We start from the raw sequence: 15760 nt of genomic DNA, 5'->3' as shown, positions 1-15760 counted from the left end.
TGCTGGTATACAAATGAACCTCAGTATGCAGAACTTCTTCAACTAAGTAGCCGGGTTCTCTATTTTGAAAGATTTCCTCCTGTGACTTTTGAAAATGAGGGTAGCAGTATCATGTTCACTTTTAGATAAATTAAAAATTCATAATAAAGAAGATTCTTTTCTCCGTCACTCCCCTTTCCAGAGGTGGGCACTGCCTGTGGATACAGTTGTGTCTTCATAACCATTAACTGTTAATATATACATGAAAAAACTTCCAGTGAAATAACTACCTCCAAGTGACACATTTGGCTCCCACAGACATGTTGTATAAGGGGAGGAGGCAATTGAGAATCACAGTTCTCAAGGCATTTATAAAGGAGCTTGTAACACTTTTTTTCCTTCTTTTTGCTTCTCTTAGTTTGCCTAAAATGAACCCATCTGCTGTACCAGAAATAGCTTCCCATACAGCAGCTGCAGGCGAAATTAAAAATGTATCTGAACACACACACAGAGCATATTAAAGTGAAACTCTAAGGCACAGTTGTGAAGGGGATGGACTTCCAGTATACCAGGACGCCTGTGTGGTTTAAAACAGTAGACTCAGTGGAAATGCTTAGGGAAAGTGGCAGATCATTAGTAATGCCGTTGGCATCCATTGCATTTGCATTAATCATAGCAGCCTCATTTAGTTTTAATGTGGATGTGAGTAATTTCATAGATATTCCGCTCCGACTTGGTCATTAATTAATTTCTGCTGTTACCAATTTCTGCTTTGTCTGCTTAGGTGAAGCTTTGCCAATGAAAGGATCTGAAGCAAAAGTCACGTAGAAAGCATTTTACTGGAATATTTTACATTGGTTGTTTATGCCTTCTAAAATGTAAATGCCTATGTTGAAATTTAAGACTGGTTTTCAAGGGCCCTACGTGTGGTGATGACTAGCTGTGTCTTGAAATTTACAGTGAATTCTCTTGGATGTCTTTGAAAATCTCAGTGAAATGTCCAAGGTTTGGCCATTTGTTAGCATTTTTATTATTTGTTGGAATAGAATTAAGATTTCTGTGCTTCAGCTCCAATAAAAATGGTGTGTTTTTAATTTAAAATCTCCTGCCTGCCAAAATGGCTTGAACTTGCACTGAAACAGATAAAGCCTTATCCCTAGATACAATTGTGGGCTTTGAGAAAGTTTTGGTTATAAAGGAAAATAATTTTAGCCTTTTTTATTTTCTTCATAGTTCTCTGTATTTCTTGGAATAATTTTCTTCTTGGAGCTCACTGCTGGTGTTCTAGCATTTGTTTTCAAAGACTGGATAAAGGACCAGCTGTATTTCTTTATAAACAACAACATCAGAGCGTACCGAGATGACATTGATTTACAAAACCTCATAGACTTCACACAGGAATATGTAAGTTGGACTGTTAATTTTTTTGTAAAGCTTACTTTTAAGAAATACCTGCTCTTATTTTTTTGCTTTTCGTCTGTTCTGTTTCTTCAAGGAGCAACAGAAATAGTCTAGCACATAATGTCTTTGAATATATTTATATTTGTTTTTACAGAACTGCAAACATACAGCACCTATGTAAAGTGGCTTTATTAATGTGTGACTGCATAAAACAAGATGGAGAGTTGGGGTGATTTTTCTTGAAGACTTAGACATAGTGTGTCAAAGTTAAAATATTTTATTATAGAAGTTCTCACATCTATTTAAGCAATTACTCATTTTCTGAGCTCCATTTGGTCCTAAGGTGAATGTTGGTGTAGTTTTAGCAACACTACAGAGTGGCAGGGTATTTAGTTGGTCCAAATAAAACTACAATTTTATTTCTTCTGAGTTAGACTTAATGGAATTAGCCTAATGAAGTGGACCACTTGTAGAGTTCTTGTAGGACACCTCTAAGTGATGCCACATCTACACTTGGGAGAAAAGGGTGAAACCAGTGATGAACCTGTTTGTGCAGGTTAAGCTGTGTAATTTGTCAGTGTGTGTAAAGAATTCTTGCGCTGACTTTTGCACACAAGGTCTGCCAGTAGCTTCCCTCTCCAGTACCCAGTTCTGGCCAGTGTTGATGAAGTCCTCTTCGAATTTGGCACTGTGTGGCTAACATGGCTGAGTGTTGGTTGAATTAATATTTACTAATTTTTGTACATTCTGCAATTAAGAGTTTCAGTGCTTTATTTGCTTCTCTATGCCTGGGGGAAAAATAGTAAGAGGATGTGGATTCTTGCACTGTTTTGGATCTTTTGCAAGAAGGTCAGAGGTCAGCACAAACTGAAAGTAGTGGTCCACTTGTATGTAGCCAAAGGCTGCAGTCCAAATTTGCAGTGACTTCCTAAGGCTTTCTCTCTTAACTGCATTAGCACTCAGCGAGTAAGCCAGGGGCAGCACGAGATGTGAGAGCGAGTTACTTCTTCAGCTAGTAGAGATAGTGCATAAAGACAACATGTCAGGTATTGCAAAGAGAACTGCTACATCTAGAATGAGAGAATGGCTATTCCAATGCTTATAAAAATGTGGTTGTGTTTTGTTTTGTTTTTTTCCTTTTAATTGACATAGATGGGTTCATTGGTCTAGCTCCTTATTTGCTGTACACCATCAGTGTTTCACTGGTCCATTCTTTGTATGTTCAGCAAAACATCAGTTCCTCATGTATTCAACATGTTTTGCCAGACTAAGCCTGCCTTTGGCAGACTTACTCTCTGAAGGATTCACTAAAGGTGTTCATTGTGCAATGTGTGATGCTCAGGGAACAGTGTGTTTGCACTGTCTGATGTACAGCCAGGCAAAGTTTCCCCAAACTAGCAGAAGGAGTAGCTGTACCAATGTAGCCCTTGAGCTTGTTTTTTTTGAAATCCAGGACTCAATAGACTGGACAGAATATTGTACTCTTGACTCTGATGTCTCTTGGGCCCGAGCTTGTAGACCTGTACAACTCTGTGGTATTGTGTGGGCTTATCAGCTCACCCACGGGTTTCTCTCCAGAGAGCAGCATGGCAGGGTGTGAACGTAAATTTAATTACATGATAACTTTGGAACAACTTACCCATTTGGAGTGGTATTTTAAAAAAATTACAAAAATCCCCAACCAAACAAAAAAAAGAGTTTCAATGAAAGCAGTGGGAGTCTCAGATTTTGTTTTGAAAGCTAGAGGGGAAACTGGCAGCAGCCATGCATGTTACTAATGCTGAGATTTTCATTCTGAAATTTAAGAAGCTCTTCTTTTTTTGTTCTAGTGGCAGTGCTGTGGGGCTTTTGGAGCCGATGACTGGAACCTTAATATTTACTTCAATTGTACAGATTCCAACGCGAGCCGAGAGCGCTGTGGTGTGCCATTCTCTTGCTGTACTAAAGACCCTGCTGTAAGTGACGGTCTAGGGGGTAGGATGGGTGTGCTGTTCCTGTCGTAAATAACGCTTCAAGATTTTCCTTTTTTATTTCTGGAATTTTAGCCTAATTATTAACTTCTCACCAACTTGTCTTTTTTGTTCTTGTAGCTCAGCTTAATCACTTAACTTTTCTGCGGTCAGCAAAACTCATAAGATAACTTAGGTCTTCATTGTTTAGAAGGAGAGAACCATGGGCTTGGCTGAACATACATATTAGTTTTAGCAAGTATAAAAAGGAGAAGCACTTAATGAGTTGAAGGATGTGAGCTTTCAATTGAAATTCATCAGAACAGTAACCCTTAAGATCAGACACTTTAAAGGCGGTATTATTCATTATTTCATGCAGTGTCCCGAGGCTGCAGCCATTTTGACCCAGTTTGTGCCAGGTATGGTAATGAATGACAGTCTGTGCCCTGAGGAACTGACATGTTTGCATTGGAATCTTCAGTTGGGTATGGGTATCTTTACATACTCTTTTTTTAACTTTAAAATTACTGCCTGTCCTACAGTCACCTGAAATCAGACTTCAAAGGTCAGAAATTGTTTGTGGGAGCAGCTTTTAGGTAAATTTTCATGTCTTTTAAAATATTTATAGTTCTGGATCATCAGGTGGAAAATGTTGGAGCCATGCGTTGCTAATATGGATATGATAAAGAAGAGTAAAGTGAAGGGAATCAGTTCACTAACAGCAAAAGGCTTGGAACAGGGATGGGTGTGTGCATGGAAACTGTTACATGCCTAGCACTGTATACATTTGACTTTATATAACTTCAAAGAAGCTGGCTTTGAGTGCATGTATTATCTAGCAATTCAGCTGTGGCTTTGTCTTCACCTGGAATGACTTATAGTTCCTTGAATGTATTAGTCTAGCACAGACTGAAGTTAGACGAGTTGCCAAAAGGCACCTCAGGTGCTTCCTGCCTTGCTAATAATGCAATGCAGTTGCTGCTCCTGGCATACAGTTGCTGCTGCTTTCCCCCTCTCCTGATAAGGCACTGCCATTTGCACAAGCTGGTTCTTGTTCCTGTTCCTCTGCAATCAATGTGACTTCACAGTAGCTTGAATTTTTCTCACAAACATAGCTAAAAATGTTTTAATAGGATATTAAAACAAAATGTGGGTTAGGCTCAGACATTACCTTATGCTTAGGATTCCCTCTGCTGTTTGCCTATCTGCCCACCCACCCACACAGAGGTCATCACAACCCAGTTTTAAAAATATAGTTGTTATAAAACCAAACCAGTGACAGCAGTACAAGGTAATCCTATAAATACATAATCCATCCTAAAGTTCTCTCTTTCTCTCAGTTGTGTAAATGGCTATGCAGTTTGTTAGGGTGTGATGCAGCAACCAGAAATTTAAAGATAAATCTCATTCAATGTAAGGAAACAACCTTAATGGCCTTTAAAAACTGAAAATGTTAGAAGTCATGCATGCAAGTAAAATAATTGTAACCAAGCTGTGATTGGTTCAATTGCAGTGATAAACACAGGTTTATTCTGTGGGAAAGCAAATTTGTCCCTTTTAGAATTAGGTTTCAGTGTTAGACTGATGAAAACAGTTATGTGGATGCCTTATATTTTTGGTTTGACTGGTGCCTTATAGTTCAGCTTGAATCAGGAAGTGGTAAGTTTAAGGCAGGCTAAAATAAGTTTCTTGAAACAAATTTTGATTACCATAGTTTATTTTGATGTAGTTAAGGAGGCTGAAGTGTTCCAAATTCTTGTACAGGCAAGTCTAGAAAACTTACTTCCATTGCATTTTTCATACCTTCTTTTGGTTAACAAATTCCAAGGTTAAAGGCAGAAGACATTAGTTATGAAGCAAGTAGGCATTTAGTACAAGGAAGAAAACTTAAAATCCCTCTGTCAGAATCTTAGGTGCTTTTACATCCTTGTAATCTGTGGCACTTTAGTCCTGAAACAGAAGCTTTCATCTTGTTAGGAGATGCTTGAATTTCGAAGATCCATTAAGGGAATCCAATTTTGGCAGCTGACAGAATGCAACCTGTTGGACATCCTGCAAAGTGAGGAAACAGAGGAGCTTTCCATGCTGATAGGAGATACTTTTTTCCATATGGCTGCTTTTTAAAATCCATCCAAAGACACTGCTTGTCTTTCTCACTTCCCACAATTTGATTAAATTGTGGTGTTTGGTACACCTAGCTAAGATTGGCTGATTTTCTCACTTTCTTGAGTACTCCTCCTTCTACTCACTGTCAGTATATGATAAGTCAATGACTTAATATTTTGATGCCAAAAGTTTCATGCTTCATTTTATTACCATGAAATAACTGTATACAAAGTAAAAATACAGCTTCAGCTGCCAATGGGAAGCATTTGTTCACTAGGGAAAGTCTGCCATAGCCTATTTTATTACCTGAGCTTTGGGAGTATTGAAAGGAAAGGGAGTAGGAAAAACCCCTCCTTTCCCATTGGTATCAAGCTTCTATAAGAAAGAACAAGCAGTAAGAGCTCATTACTCCATCTGTTATTTTTTTCTTTCAGGTTTTTGGTAAGGAACTGTACATATTTCTAGAGACATTCTCAGAAAGAACTTGCAGCTTCTGCAACAGAACTGCCCCTTGTCACCTCTTCAGTTCTGCACAGACTGAACCCTGAAAATTACAGCAGTACTCTTGGCTTATTTTTTAGTACAGGCAAAACTTTTTCAGGAGAAGGTTCTTTCACTTACCATATATGTTCCGTAGTCCTTTTACCTTACTAAATGCTTGTATCTGGAACATGGAGTTCATCCAGGTGAGGGCTGGTTTTCCCAGCTTGCTGACTTGAGAGATAATTTTTTTTTAGACTGTATGCTCTTGTTTGCTGCAAATGATTAATAGTGCAGAGTGAAGGAGGAAGGTTTTTTTATTAAAGCAATATGCTAACCAAAGTTTGGGTAATTGTCTTATTACGTACAGCACCAACTTCAGGGAGTTGGGAGAAGGTGTTTGGGAGACATCTTACTGATTGCCTCTCTTCTCTCTCTCTTTCTCTCTCCCCTCTAGGAAGACGTTATTAATACTCAATGTGGCTACGATGCAAGGCAAAAACCAGTAAGCTTTTTTTTTTTCTTCTTAATGTGGTATGTTAAGGAACTGAATCCCTATTGCAAGAGGAGATTGTTCTGCTGATGGTGTAGTTGAATGTAATTATCTCTGTTTTCTTCCCTCTTCTCCTTGGCAGGAAGTTGATCAGCAGATTGTTATCTACACTAAAGGTTGTGTCCCTCAGTTTGAGAAATGGTTGCAGGACAACCTTACCATAGTTGCTGGTATATTCATTGGGATAGCATTGCTGCAGGTAAACATCATGTTCCCTGGAATGAGTTGCTCAGAGGAATAATAGATAAAGTGAATAAATGAAGGGAGAAGCTGTGTATGAGAATGGAAAATGCAGTGCCAGTTGCCTGTTTGTGGGTTTTAGCAGTGGGAACTAAATGTATGAGGCTTTCTTTGTGTTAAGGAATATTTAATTTTTATCTACAGGGATGCATTTTTTTTCTTTTCAACTCTCAGCAGGTTGAAACTAACACTCTGTTAGCTAAACCTTATGTAAAGACTTTCAGGCCTGTACAGACCTACTGTTTCCAGTGCTGCTTAAATGAGCAGCAAAGAGCCTTTAGGGTTGCTTTGAAACAAGACTAGAACTGTTAATTAACTAGAAACTGGTGCCACCATCAAAATACTGGGGTTACAGGAGTTCTGCAATATTCTTTCTTCTTCCAACACTTACTGTTAATTTAATTTCTAATTTAATTTCTGTGTTGTTTCTTTCTTATCTAAGTTCTGTATAACCTAAGGAGTTTGCCTGTGTGAAAAGTTGTCTAATGCTCCAAATGAATAAACTGTTGTCTCTTCCAGATATTTGGGATATGCTTAGCCCAGAATTTGGTTAGTGACATTGAGGCTGTCAGAGCCAGCTGGTAAAACTGCTGAAGTAACCACAACAAGACACTGGACAACTGAAACCCTCTGAAACCTCCAGTGTGTCACTCCGACACCAAGCTGTATGGACATGGGTGACAGGGAAGCCTTCTCTCCCAAGCAGTCTCAAGTTTAAGTTCCTGAAATTGCAGTGAACTTGTGTTTCTTTGGGGTGGGGGAGAGAAGAGTGGGCTATTGAAAATCTGCTGCTCACTGACAATTTTTTTTTTCTTTTAAACCACCACTTTGAAAGCTGTTGAGCCATGAATCTCTACTGTATTCTTGATTTTGAGTAACAAGTGGACACTTTTTTAAATTGGTGTATTCAGTGAGACAGAGTTGCATTGTTGTAGTCTGTGGATATGCTGTTTATTCTTCATGTCATGAGCTCTTTGATAGCTGCCAAATATTCCTGAGATGGTCTATCTCCTCACCACTCTGTAAAGGAACAATCTTCTTGTTTTCACAGCTAAACATAGCTACAGGCCTAAACCCATGAAGCAGGAAGCAACTTTCTATGCATCTATTGTACAGTAAAAAAATTTGTTTTTAAAACAAGGGAAATTATTTTTATGCAAGCTTCCAACTATCTCCCTCTAGTACTTTGAGGTTGGAATCAGCAGAAGGGAGAATTGCTTAATTTTGTCAAGATCTTTCTTCGTTCTCCACTCTTGTATGAAGGGAAAGGAGTTTTATATTTGACGAACAAGGGTTGCTGCCATACCTTTGGATATCAGTCTCTTAAGGCAAGGATGGGATATAACTGTATAAATGTATGAAAGCAGTGTGGATGTTGGGTCCAAGTGAAGAATAATATTCAAATAATGGATTATATATTAACTTAAAAAACAATCAAAACTTATGTATCTGATATGGCAAAATCTTTTGTTTCTCTGAAATTTTGTGTAACCTAATGTATTTAGGGATCTCACTGATATTAATGCTTTGACATACTCATGCGAAGCTTGTTTCTTTGGTCTGTTCCTAGTTGGGGCTTTGGTCTTTCTTTTTTTCTTTTTCTTTTCTTTAATTCTTTTTACTTGCATGAGCTGTGGAATAAGAATCTGTGACACTCCAGTGCTTTAAATATGTGCATATGTTTTAATACCGTCTAATCCAAACTTATTTATTGATAAATGCATGTGATTATGGAAAGATCATTTCCCATTCTCTTGGAAGTTGGAGAGAACAGTTTTTGTCAGAGTAAGTGCTTACCTCCAGTGAACAAATCCATGCTGTGGAGATGTCTCCTCTTCTTGCTCTAAAGGCAACAAAGAGCTTTCTTGAAGCAACAGAATAAAAATCTTAAAATAGAAGCATTTATTAGGATCAGCTAAGGCAGACCCTTTTGAATTGGACACAAGAAAGCAGAATGTGGGAAAAAGCACAAATAGTGGAGAAGACTTAAATCAGGTTCCATCCAGCTTAGCGTTTTTGATTTGTTCTTCTTCACTAATAATAGTGAACTTAAAGACCTGACCATGGCTTGGATAGTTTATTGCACTTTGTATAAATTTAGTGTGTTTTATGACCCTTCTCAGTATCTCCATACCAGTCCTGAAATCTGTGGTCCTGCTTTGGTCAGACAGTGGCAAAGGATGTGTAGCACCTCCTTGTAAGGACATAACCTCTTTCTGAGTTGAGTTTCCTAAACCAGGACGTATATGGAGTAGGAGAGAGGAACACATTGCTTTCAAAGCTTCCCTGTTCTGGGGGATAGATAGAAGGCTGATCTGGTAACTTGTTAAGGCCCTTTTTGGTCCTGTGACGCTTAAACAAATGAATATACGTACCCTTGCACATTTTGCCTTTCTGTGCTTTAGTTGGCCGTGGTTTTTCTCCCCTCTGAAGGCTGGTGATGGGCATGCTGGTGCTTCACAGATGCCTCAGACAGACCTGGTCCTCCCATCTTTGAGCATTACCTCATCCTCTTCTGGTTAACTCCCACTGACTGGCTCTGAATCAGGCAGCCTCCATATCCCTTGGTATCTGCTTTTAAAGGCCAGCCATGACTCAGAGTATTTTTTAAAGCCTTTCAAAACAATTATAATTCATTGTCCTTAATAAAGTTGGTTCCACCTCAGCACAGCGTTATGTTTTTCTTAGCCACTCCTTGATTTGTGGAGTTACTGGTTGTTTTACCCCAGAGGAACATACAGTTTTGCCTGATAATGGCAGGACAGAGCATTAGCACCAGTGTTGCTGCACTGAGACAAAATGGTGCAGGGAGGAATCAGGGAAGTGGGGTTGAGGAAATAACCCCTCCACCAAAGAGCCTTGATTGTGATCCTGGGCTTTGGTTAGGAGGGAAAACAAAAAGCCTAATTACAGAAACATTCCTTGTTGCCACTGATCTTGAATACTACTGTTGCTGCTCTGTGTTTCTGAAGATAGCTTCATTCTTCTACTTGAATCTCTGCAGTTGTACTGTATTGGCCTTCTGTCTTGTCACGCTGTTCTCCAAGTTCTAGTCTGCTGGCTGTGCAGTTGGCAGTGTCAGACTGATAGGAAGGTAAATGCTCCAAGCTGAGCAATTCTTGTTCTCACGACTTGCACGTTCACACACAAATGTGCAGCATTTCTGCTGAATCCCAGAATGACTGACTGTTCATACAAAAACCACTAGGTAACTTACTTTTCTAGAGCCTGTCTTTATTGCTGTGGATGTTGATCCTTCTTGCTCCCTTTTTCCCAAGAGATACTTATTTACTCATTTTTGCATTGTTTGATGGATGTGCACTGAATGTTTAGCTGTCTGTTACACATTTAAATCCCACATTTTTTTGTCTACAGATCAGGTAAGATGTCCTAGAAATGTCCCATCACCAGCTACGCAGCAGCTTAGGTGTCCAGTTGTGAAAGCTTGTGGGAGGCCTTGGAAATCAATGTATTATTGTCAGAGCCTGCCAAATACAAACAAACTTTTTCCCAGGAAACTTTGAAAAGGTCACATGAACTGCAACTAAAGCACAACTGCTGGCTATGTGAGCTCGGTGTCTAAAGCAATAAGATGTGGTGGGCACTAGGACTCCAATGGCAATTTCCTGCCTCCTGTGGTGGTGGGGTGCATGTGAGTTCAGAGATCAGCCTAATTATCTTTAATGTGCAGTAGTTTTTCAGAAATTTGTTGTCAGGCTTATGGAGTGGGAAACAGCTCTGTTTGCTGAGTGATTCCTGTGGAGTAGTGGCATTGCTAACGAGGACTCTGGTAGCTCAGCAGCAGCGCTGGCTTTAAAGCTATTTCCATTTATCCCATTGAGCCCTGCCAGTGGCATCACAGTTCTTGATCCTCTGCTTTCTAAATACCCTCTGTATTCACAGGCCTTTCTGTTGTTTGGATTTGGTTTTTTTTTTTGATTAATAGCCTAATGGACAAATGTTTGATTCATCTCTTTCTGTCTATTTTGGTAGCAGTAGAGTCTCTTTGCTTAAAATCCATAATTTTGATTGTGCCCCTTAGAGTTTGAAGCTGTGGGGGTTCTTGCTCAAGTGTACTCTGTCCTGAAAGCCTTCTTCTCTCCCCTTTGAGAGAGATGCTCATTGTAGTTCTGGTGTGTAAATAGTGTTTGGAATGTAAATAGTAGCATGCAGATTAAATGATTCTTGCACATGACTGCTTTTCACCTTGAAAGTGTTTATTATGGAGAGGAAAGATGTCCACCAGGAGAGTCCCGAGTGGTTGTCTGGGCTGTCCCTCGTGCCGATGGAGCAGCAGGATCGTCTGAGCTGCCCATGCTCTGTGTCTGCACTGTGCGTGGGTGGTTGCCTGTGAAGAAGGTGAAGCCCTGGCCAGCCCTTCGGGCCCTGGTTAGTGGCAGGGCCTCCCTTGCCTTTTCCCTTTGCTGCTTGGCATTAAACAGCATTTGGCTGTGAAGTGGAGAGTTGGTGGCAGCACCTCCTACCAGTTGTGGGAGGTTGCCATCACTTGTGGCAGGACTAAATATGGTGCTATAAGAACTGTCCTGGACGTCAATCTGTGTTTTTACTACTTTAGAGATGCCCTTGTTAAAATTGGTCTTGGTTAATATGGTTGGTGATGAGAGAAACTATTGTCTGAATTTTTGATTCTGTTTCCCTTCTTGCTGTGTATGTCTTTTGGGTGTATTGAAATAGCAGTTCTGCAAATACCTATGTATTTGTTTTGGTTTAGGGTAAATTTGGGAGAGAACTTTTAAAGGAATTTTTTTTTTTTTTTTTAGAAAAGCAGATTTAATTGGCTTTTTTAATTGGTTTGGGAGAAAATATTTTTTTGGAGAAAAGTGGAAAAAGATTCTGCTTATTAAACAATAAAATTAAAATAATATTAAACAACAAAAGTTTTTGTTGCTTTAAAAGAGGTGATAAAATTTAGAAAAGTTTTTTTTTTGGGTTGTAGTTTGGCTTACTTAGTTTTTTATTAGTTTTTTAGGCAGGAGATTAGACCTCAAAAGGCGTCAAGCACTGCTGAATGTTCCAGTTCCTCCCATTTTTCTTTTTTCTCAGAATCTTTTCCAGATACATGTAACAAGTGATGAAACTGTCTAAAACAAATGAAATAATACTACCTTGATCCATTAGCTACCAAATTTTGCCCCTTTATAAAAAGAAATAAAAAACCTGTCTCCCTTAACATGCAGTATATGAAGAAGTACTACTAGTGTGCACGAGGCAGCACTGCTAGCTGTCTTTTGTGTTTTGGCAATATAAGTGTGTTAATAAAAAGCTCCATCTGTATGTGCGTTCATGTTCACACTGTGTACATAGTAGAGATGGACCTTGAGCTCTGGGAAGATTGGGATGTGGGTTTGTAAGTCAGATCCGTTTCTGATACATATATTCCAGATTAGTTCCAGCTGAATCTTTCTCTTGTTCATCTACAGGTGTACAGCAAGGTGTCAATATTTACCCTTTGTGTATCATTCCTTTTTATACGAATGTATTCTCTTGTGTTCCTTTTTTATCAGTTGTAAAATTGATTGTAAAAGCCAACTACACTTACCAATTGAAAGTATTGCTATAACAGAACTGCATGCCCAGTAGAGTTTGACTTGAGCTTTAGTTTTCTGATTTCAGACTGGTTCCCTTCAGTCTAGGAGAAAAGCATAGATCAGGTGCATAATGTATTACTTGTCATCTTTAGCATTAGACTGTGGTATTGTATCACATGCTGATCTCAATGGATGTAACTGGAGTCTACTTAGGAGGTTAATGCAACTTCCTGGTAATTCATTTTAAGCTATTGAAAATGGTCTTGGTCATGCTACTTGTGTTCTTGGGTTTTTTGTTTTTTAATAGAGGCATTTTTTAGGAATGTTTTAATACACTTATGATGGACAATACAATAGTTTTAATAGTCGTGCAGTATTCTGTATTTACTTGAAGTAAATCATTTTATATGCAATTTGTTAGATAATTACAATTTTATAAATAAAATTGTGTGAAATATGATGTTGTGAATGTGTATGCACTCTTGATGTAGCACTAAATATAAGCAATAGAAGGATACATTCATGGAAATTCCTCCAGGAAAAGATCCCTGCCTTCGTTCCTCCAAACTAACAGGGGAAATAAATCCCCATCTCTCATATGTGTTGTAGAATACTGTGTTCTGGTTAAATCACAAAACATGCTCATGCCTCCAGTGGCTGCCCTTAGGTGAATAATAAGCTAAAACATGAAAAACATCCCCACATGAAGAGATCCATTATTTGCTGTCAGCTGTTTTTTGAAGTCTGTGCCTAATGAGCATGCTTTGCTTCTTTCCAACAGGTTGCTGATGTTCCTCAGGCTGCAATGGCTGTGCTCTCCCCAGAATTATTCTGGTCACACTGGTGTTTTCAGAAGTTGATGCTTTGCAAGACTTAGACAAATGAAATTCCCACCTCCCTTCTCAAAAGTTTAAATAAGTGCAACGTGTCCTTAAACAGAAGTAGTGAGAACTGGCTTACATGACTGTGCAGGTAAAAATGGGTAATGATGTCTTATGCTACTTTGGATAGAGGAGGAAGCAGACTTTTTAAAAAGTATTTCAAAACCTCTAGGTTTTGTACACAAATGGCACTGTGATCAATTTAAAAGCATGTCCAGATTGAAGTCTAATGCCTTTTGCAATATTTCAGGCATATGACATTTATCTGAATGTATGGAAATGATTTGGCAAAATAAGCATCTAAATTGGGGACAGATTGACACACAAACACAGAAATGACCAAAAGTTAACAAAAAAGAAGAAAAGCCAAGGGCATTGCCTAATAGATGTGACAAACTTGGATAAGTGTTTTCATGATGGAGAGGGAGACTAGGAGTGGCCTAGTCCTACCTGCCTTCTGTCAAACTCTTAGCAGACTTGTACACTGATTCTTGAAGTTGAGGCTGGTTACCATTTTAAAACAAATTACCTTTTCCAGTGGGTGCTCTGGATGCAAGGCCAGTATTGTTGGGATTTCTGCCCTACCCAGAGTGAAGCTTCTCCTAATAAGGACACTGAAATGTAAAAACACGTGGATGTGTTCACCTTCCCAACAGTGAGATGCTGGCCAAAAGTTTGTACAGATGCCAACGAGCATGACACTCGAGGGAGGTGCTGCCTGCCCTGTGGTATGGCCATAGGGATTGTTCTGATTGTTCTGGCTTGGCTGTGGTGGCACTAAGACAAAGACAAGGCCCCATGTCTAGCATTGCTGTCATAGAAACAGTCTGGGCAGCAGATGTCAAGGTTTGCTTAGATGCCATCTAGCTAGTAAGCATCCAGTTGGAATTACTGGCAGCATTTTCACTTCACTTGACTTCAGTCCAGTTAGCAGTGAAATGCATGTGCTAGTTACTTAGATCCCATTTGTTTTTTAAAGGTGCTTGGAGGATAAATGATTTACCAACTACATAGAAGTAACCTGCAGACTGCAGCATGCCTCAGGACAGCGCAGCATTTGTGTGGCTAGATAGTCTCTTCAATTACCTCCTCCTACTGCGACATACACCCATCTTTGCCCTTATGTGGCCTTTCCTTCGTAGGCCCAGCACAGATTTTATCTAGGAATGTAAGTCATTTGATATCCTATCCAGGGAAACTGAAAGAAGGGTATCACCATTGACCTGTGTTTATGATTGCTGTGACAGTGGTATTCCTGATAAACATCTGATCATGAGAATAGAGCTAATGCTTAATTACAGCTCCAGTTAGACAACCAAATGGGAATTCTGTCAATGTCACAACCAGTTTGTGTGAGAACTTACAGTTTATACCAATGTCAAAAGGAGTAGTCTCTTTCAAGAACCAGGCAGGTTGTTGATAACTGGCCTTTCAAATGTTATTTTGGATTCTGTTTAAGTCACTAGAGTTTCTGTGTCTGAGAGAACTTGGACTTGTGAGGGCCTGTGAGCTGTGATTGTAAACATGCTGATTATGTTCAGCAGCAGTGCAGAGGTTCTGTGTTATTTGGAGCCTGATGTCATGAACTCCTGGTCTGCGTTGACAATTTTGCACTCTGTCAGTGGCTTTATTGCACTAGTACTAGCAAATGCCTTTTTCAATGTGTTTCGTTGGTTTTTTTGCTGTTGTGCAGTTTGGTATTGAAGGATTTTTCTACGTGTTTCTGGTCCTGGATAAATGGATGTGGAATCTCTGCAGTTTGAAAACTCCTGTAGCATCTGCGGTGTTTTGGTACAATCTGAGACCTTAAGCTGGCTCTTGAAAGCAAGTTTTTCATACCCAGCTTGTGTAAAAAAATCTCTTTACCCTCATGGCTGGCATCTTCCCATCACAGTGTCTGAGGGATAAGCAGTGGTTTCATGGAGCTGGGGAGTGAGTTTGTGAAGGTCAAAAGCAGTGGTTTGCAATTACCTGGCACGGGAACTCATAGATGCTTGTACTTAGGGTTTGCTGCCTCTGCTGGTAAGAAAAGGAACTTGAAACTTCTGAGGCTGGCACTTCAGCACTGGGAGTGCTGAATTCACTTTAAAATGTTATAGATCTTGTGACCTTCATGCATGGTGGGCTTGTTCAAGCTAGGCAATGGTATCACACAATCCAAAATAACATCTGCTGGCTTGTTGGAAACTGCTATCCCAACTGGCTCCTTGTTTTGCCCAAGTGCTGTCTGCTGGTTTGCTCGCTGGCATGTTACAGACCTACAAAAGAGCAGCTGTGAGATAAGATGCTCAGACTGGCAGTTTTCCATCTCCCTTACCTAGGAAAGGAGAAAAAGGAAGTCTCTTGCATCTTCCATTTCTCACTCGATGGGCTTCTGTTGAACAGCTGCTGAAAGATATTCTTTTAAAAATCCATCTATAAAACCCCCCAGTAAACAAAGCAGCAATCCCAAGCAAGCCCAGGAGCACTCATATGCACATGGCTTTATAAGATAAGGATTGTATCATGCATTGCTGCTAAAATGCATGATTGTTATGCCACACAGTGCCTCTGTGTGAGTACACACAGTGAAAGTGGCTGGAATAGCTTCCTTTCTATCTGCTCAGCTGAAAGGCAGTGATC

At 39.5% G+C, this 15760-nt stretch overlaps 1 protein-coding gene across 2 annotated transcripts in view; it reads left to right on the top strand.

The window, feature by feature from the left end:
* The window catches only part of TSPAN5 (tetraspanin 5), an 82838-nt gene extending 70124 nt beyond the window's left edge, over positions 1–12714 (top strand). For both annotated transcript variants that reach the window (XM_059844150.1, XM_059844151.1), the window contains exons 4-8: positions 1213–1383; positions 3210–3335; positions 6373–6420; positions 6551–6667; positions 7228–12714. In XM_059844150.1, the coding sequence (XP_059700133.1) occupies positions 1213–1383; positions 3210–3335; positions 6373–6420; positions 6551–6667; positions 7228–7293 (528 nt within the window). In that variant the 3' untranslated portion in view covers positions 7294–12714. The remainder of the gene's footprint in view (positions 1–1212; positions 1384–3209; positions 3336–6372; positions 6421–6550; positions 6668–7227) is intronic.
* Positions 12715–15760: the final 3046 nt, after the last annotated feature.

This window comes from Haemorhous mexicanus, chromosome 4 (assembly GCF_027477595.1).
Source record: "Haemorhous mexicanus isolate bHaeMex1 chromosome 4, bHaeMex1.pri, whole genome shotgun sequence".
Taxonomy (NCBI): Eukaryota; Metazoa; Chordata; class Aves; order Passeriformes; family Fringillidae; genus Haemorhous; species Haemorhous mexicanus.
Note: the sequence above shows the minus strand (reverse complement) of the source record. Positions and strands in the feature narration are given on the sequence as shown.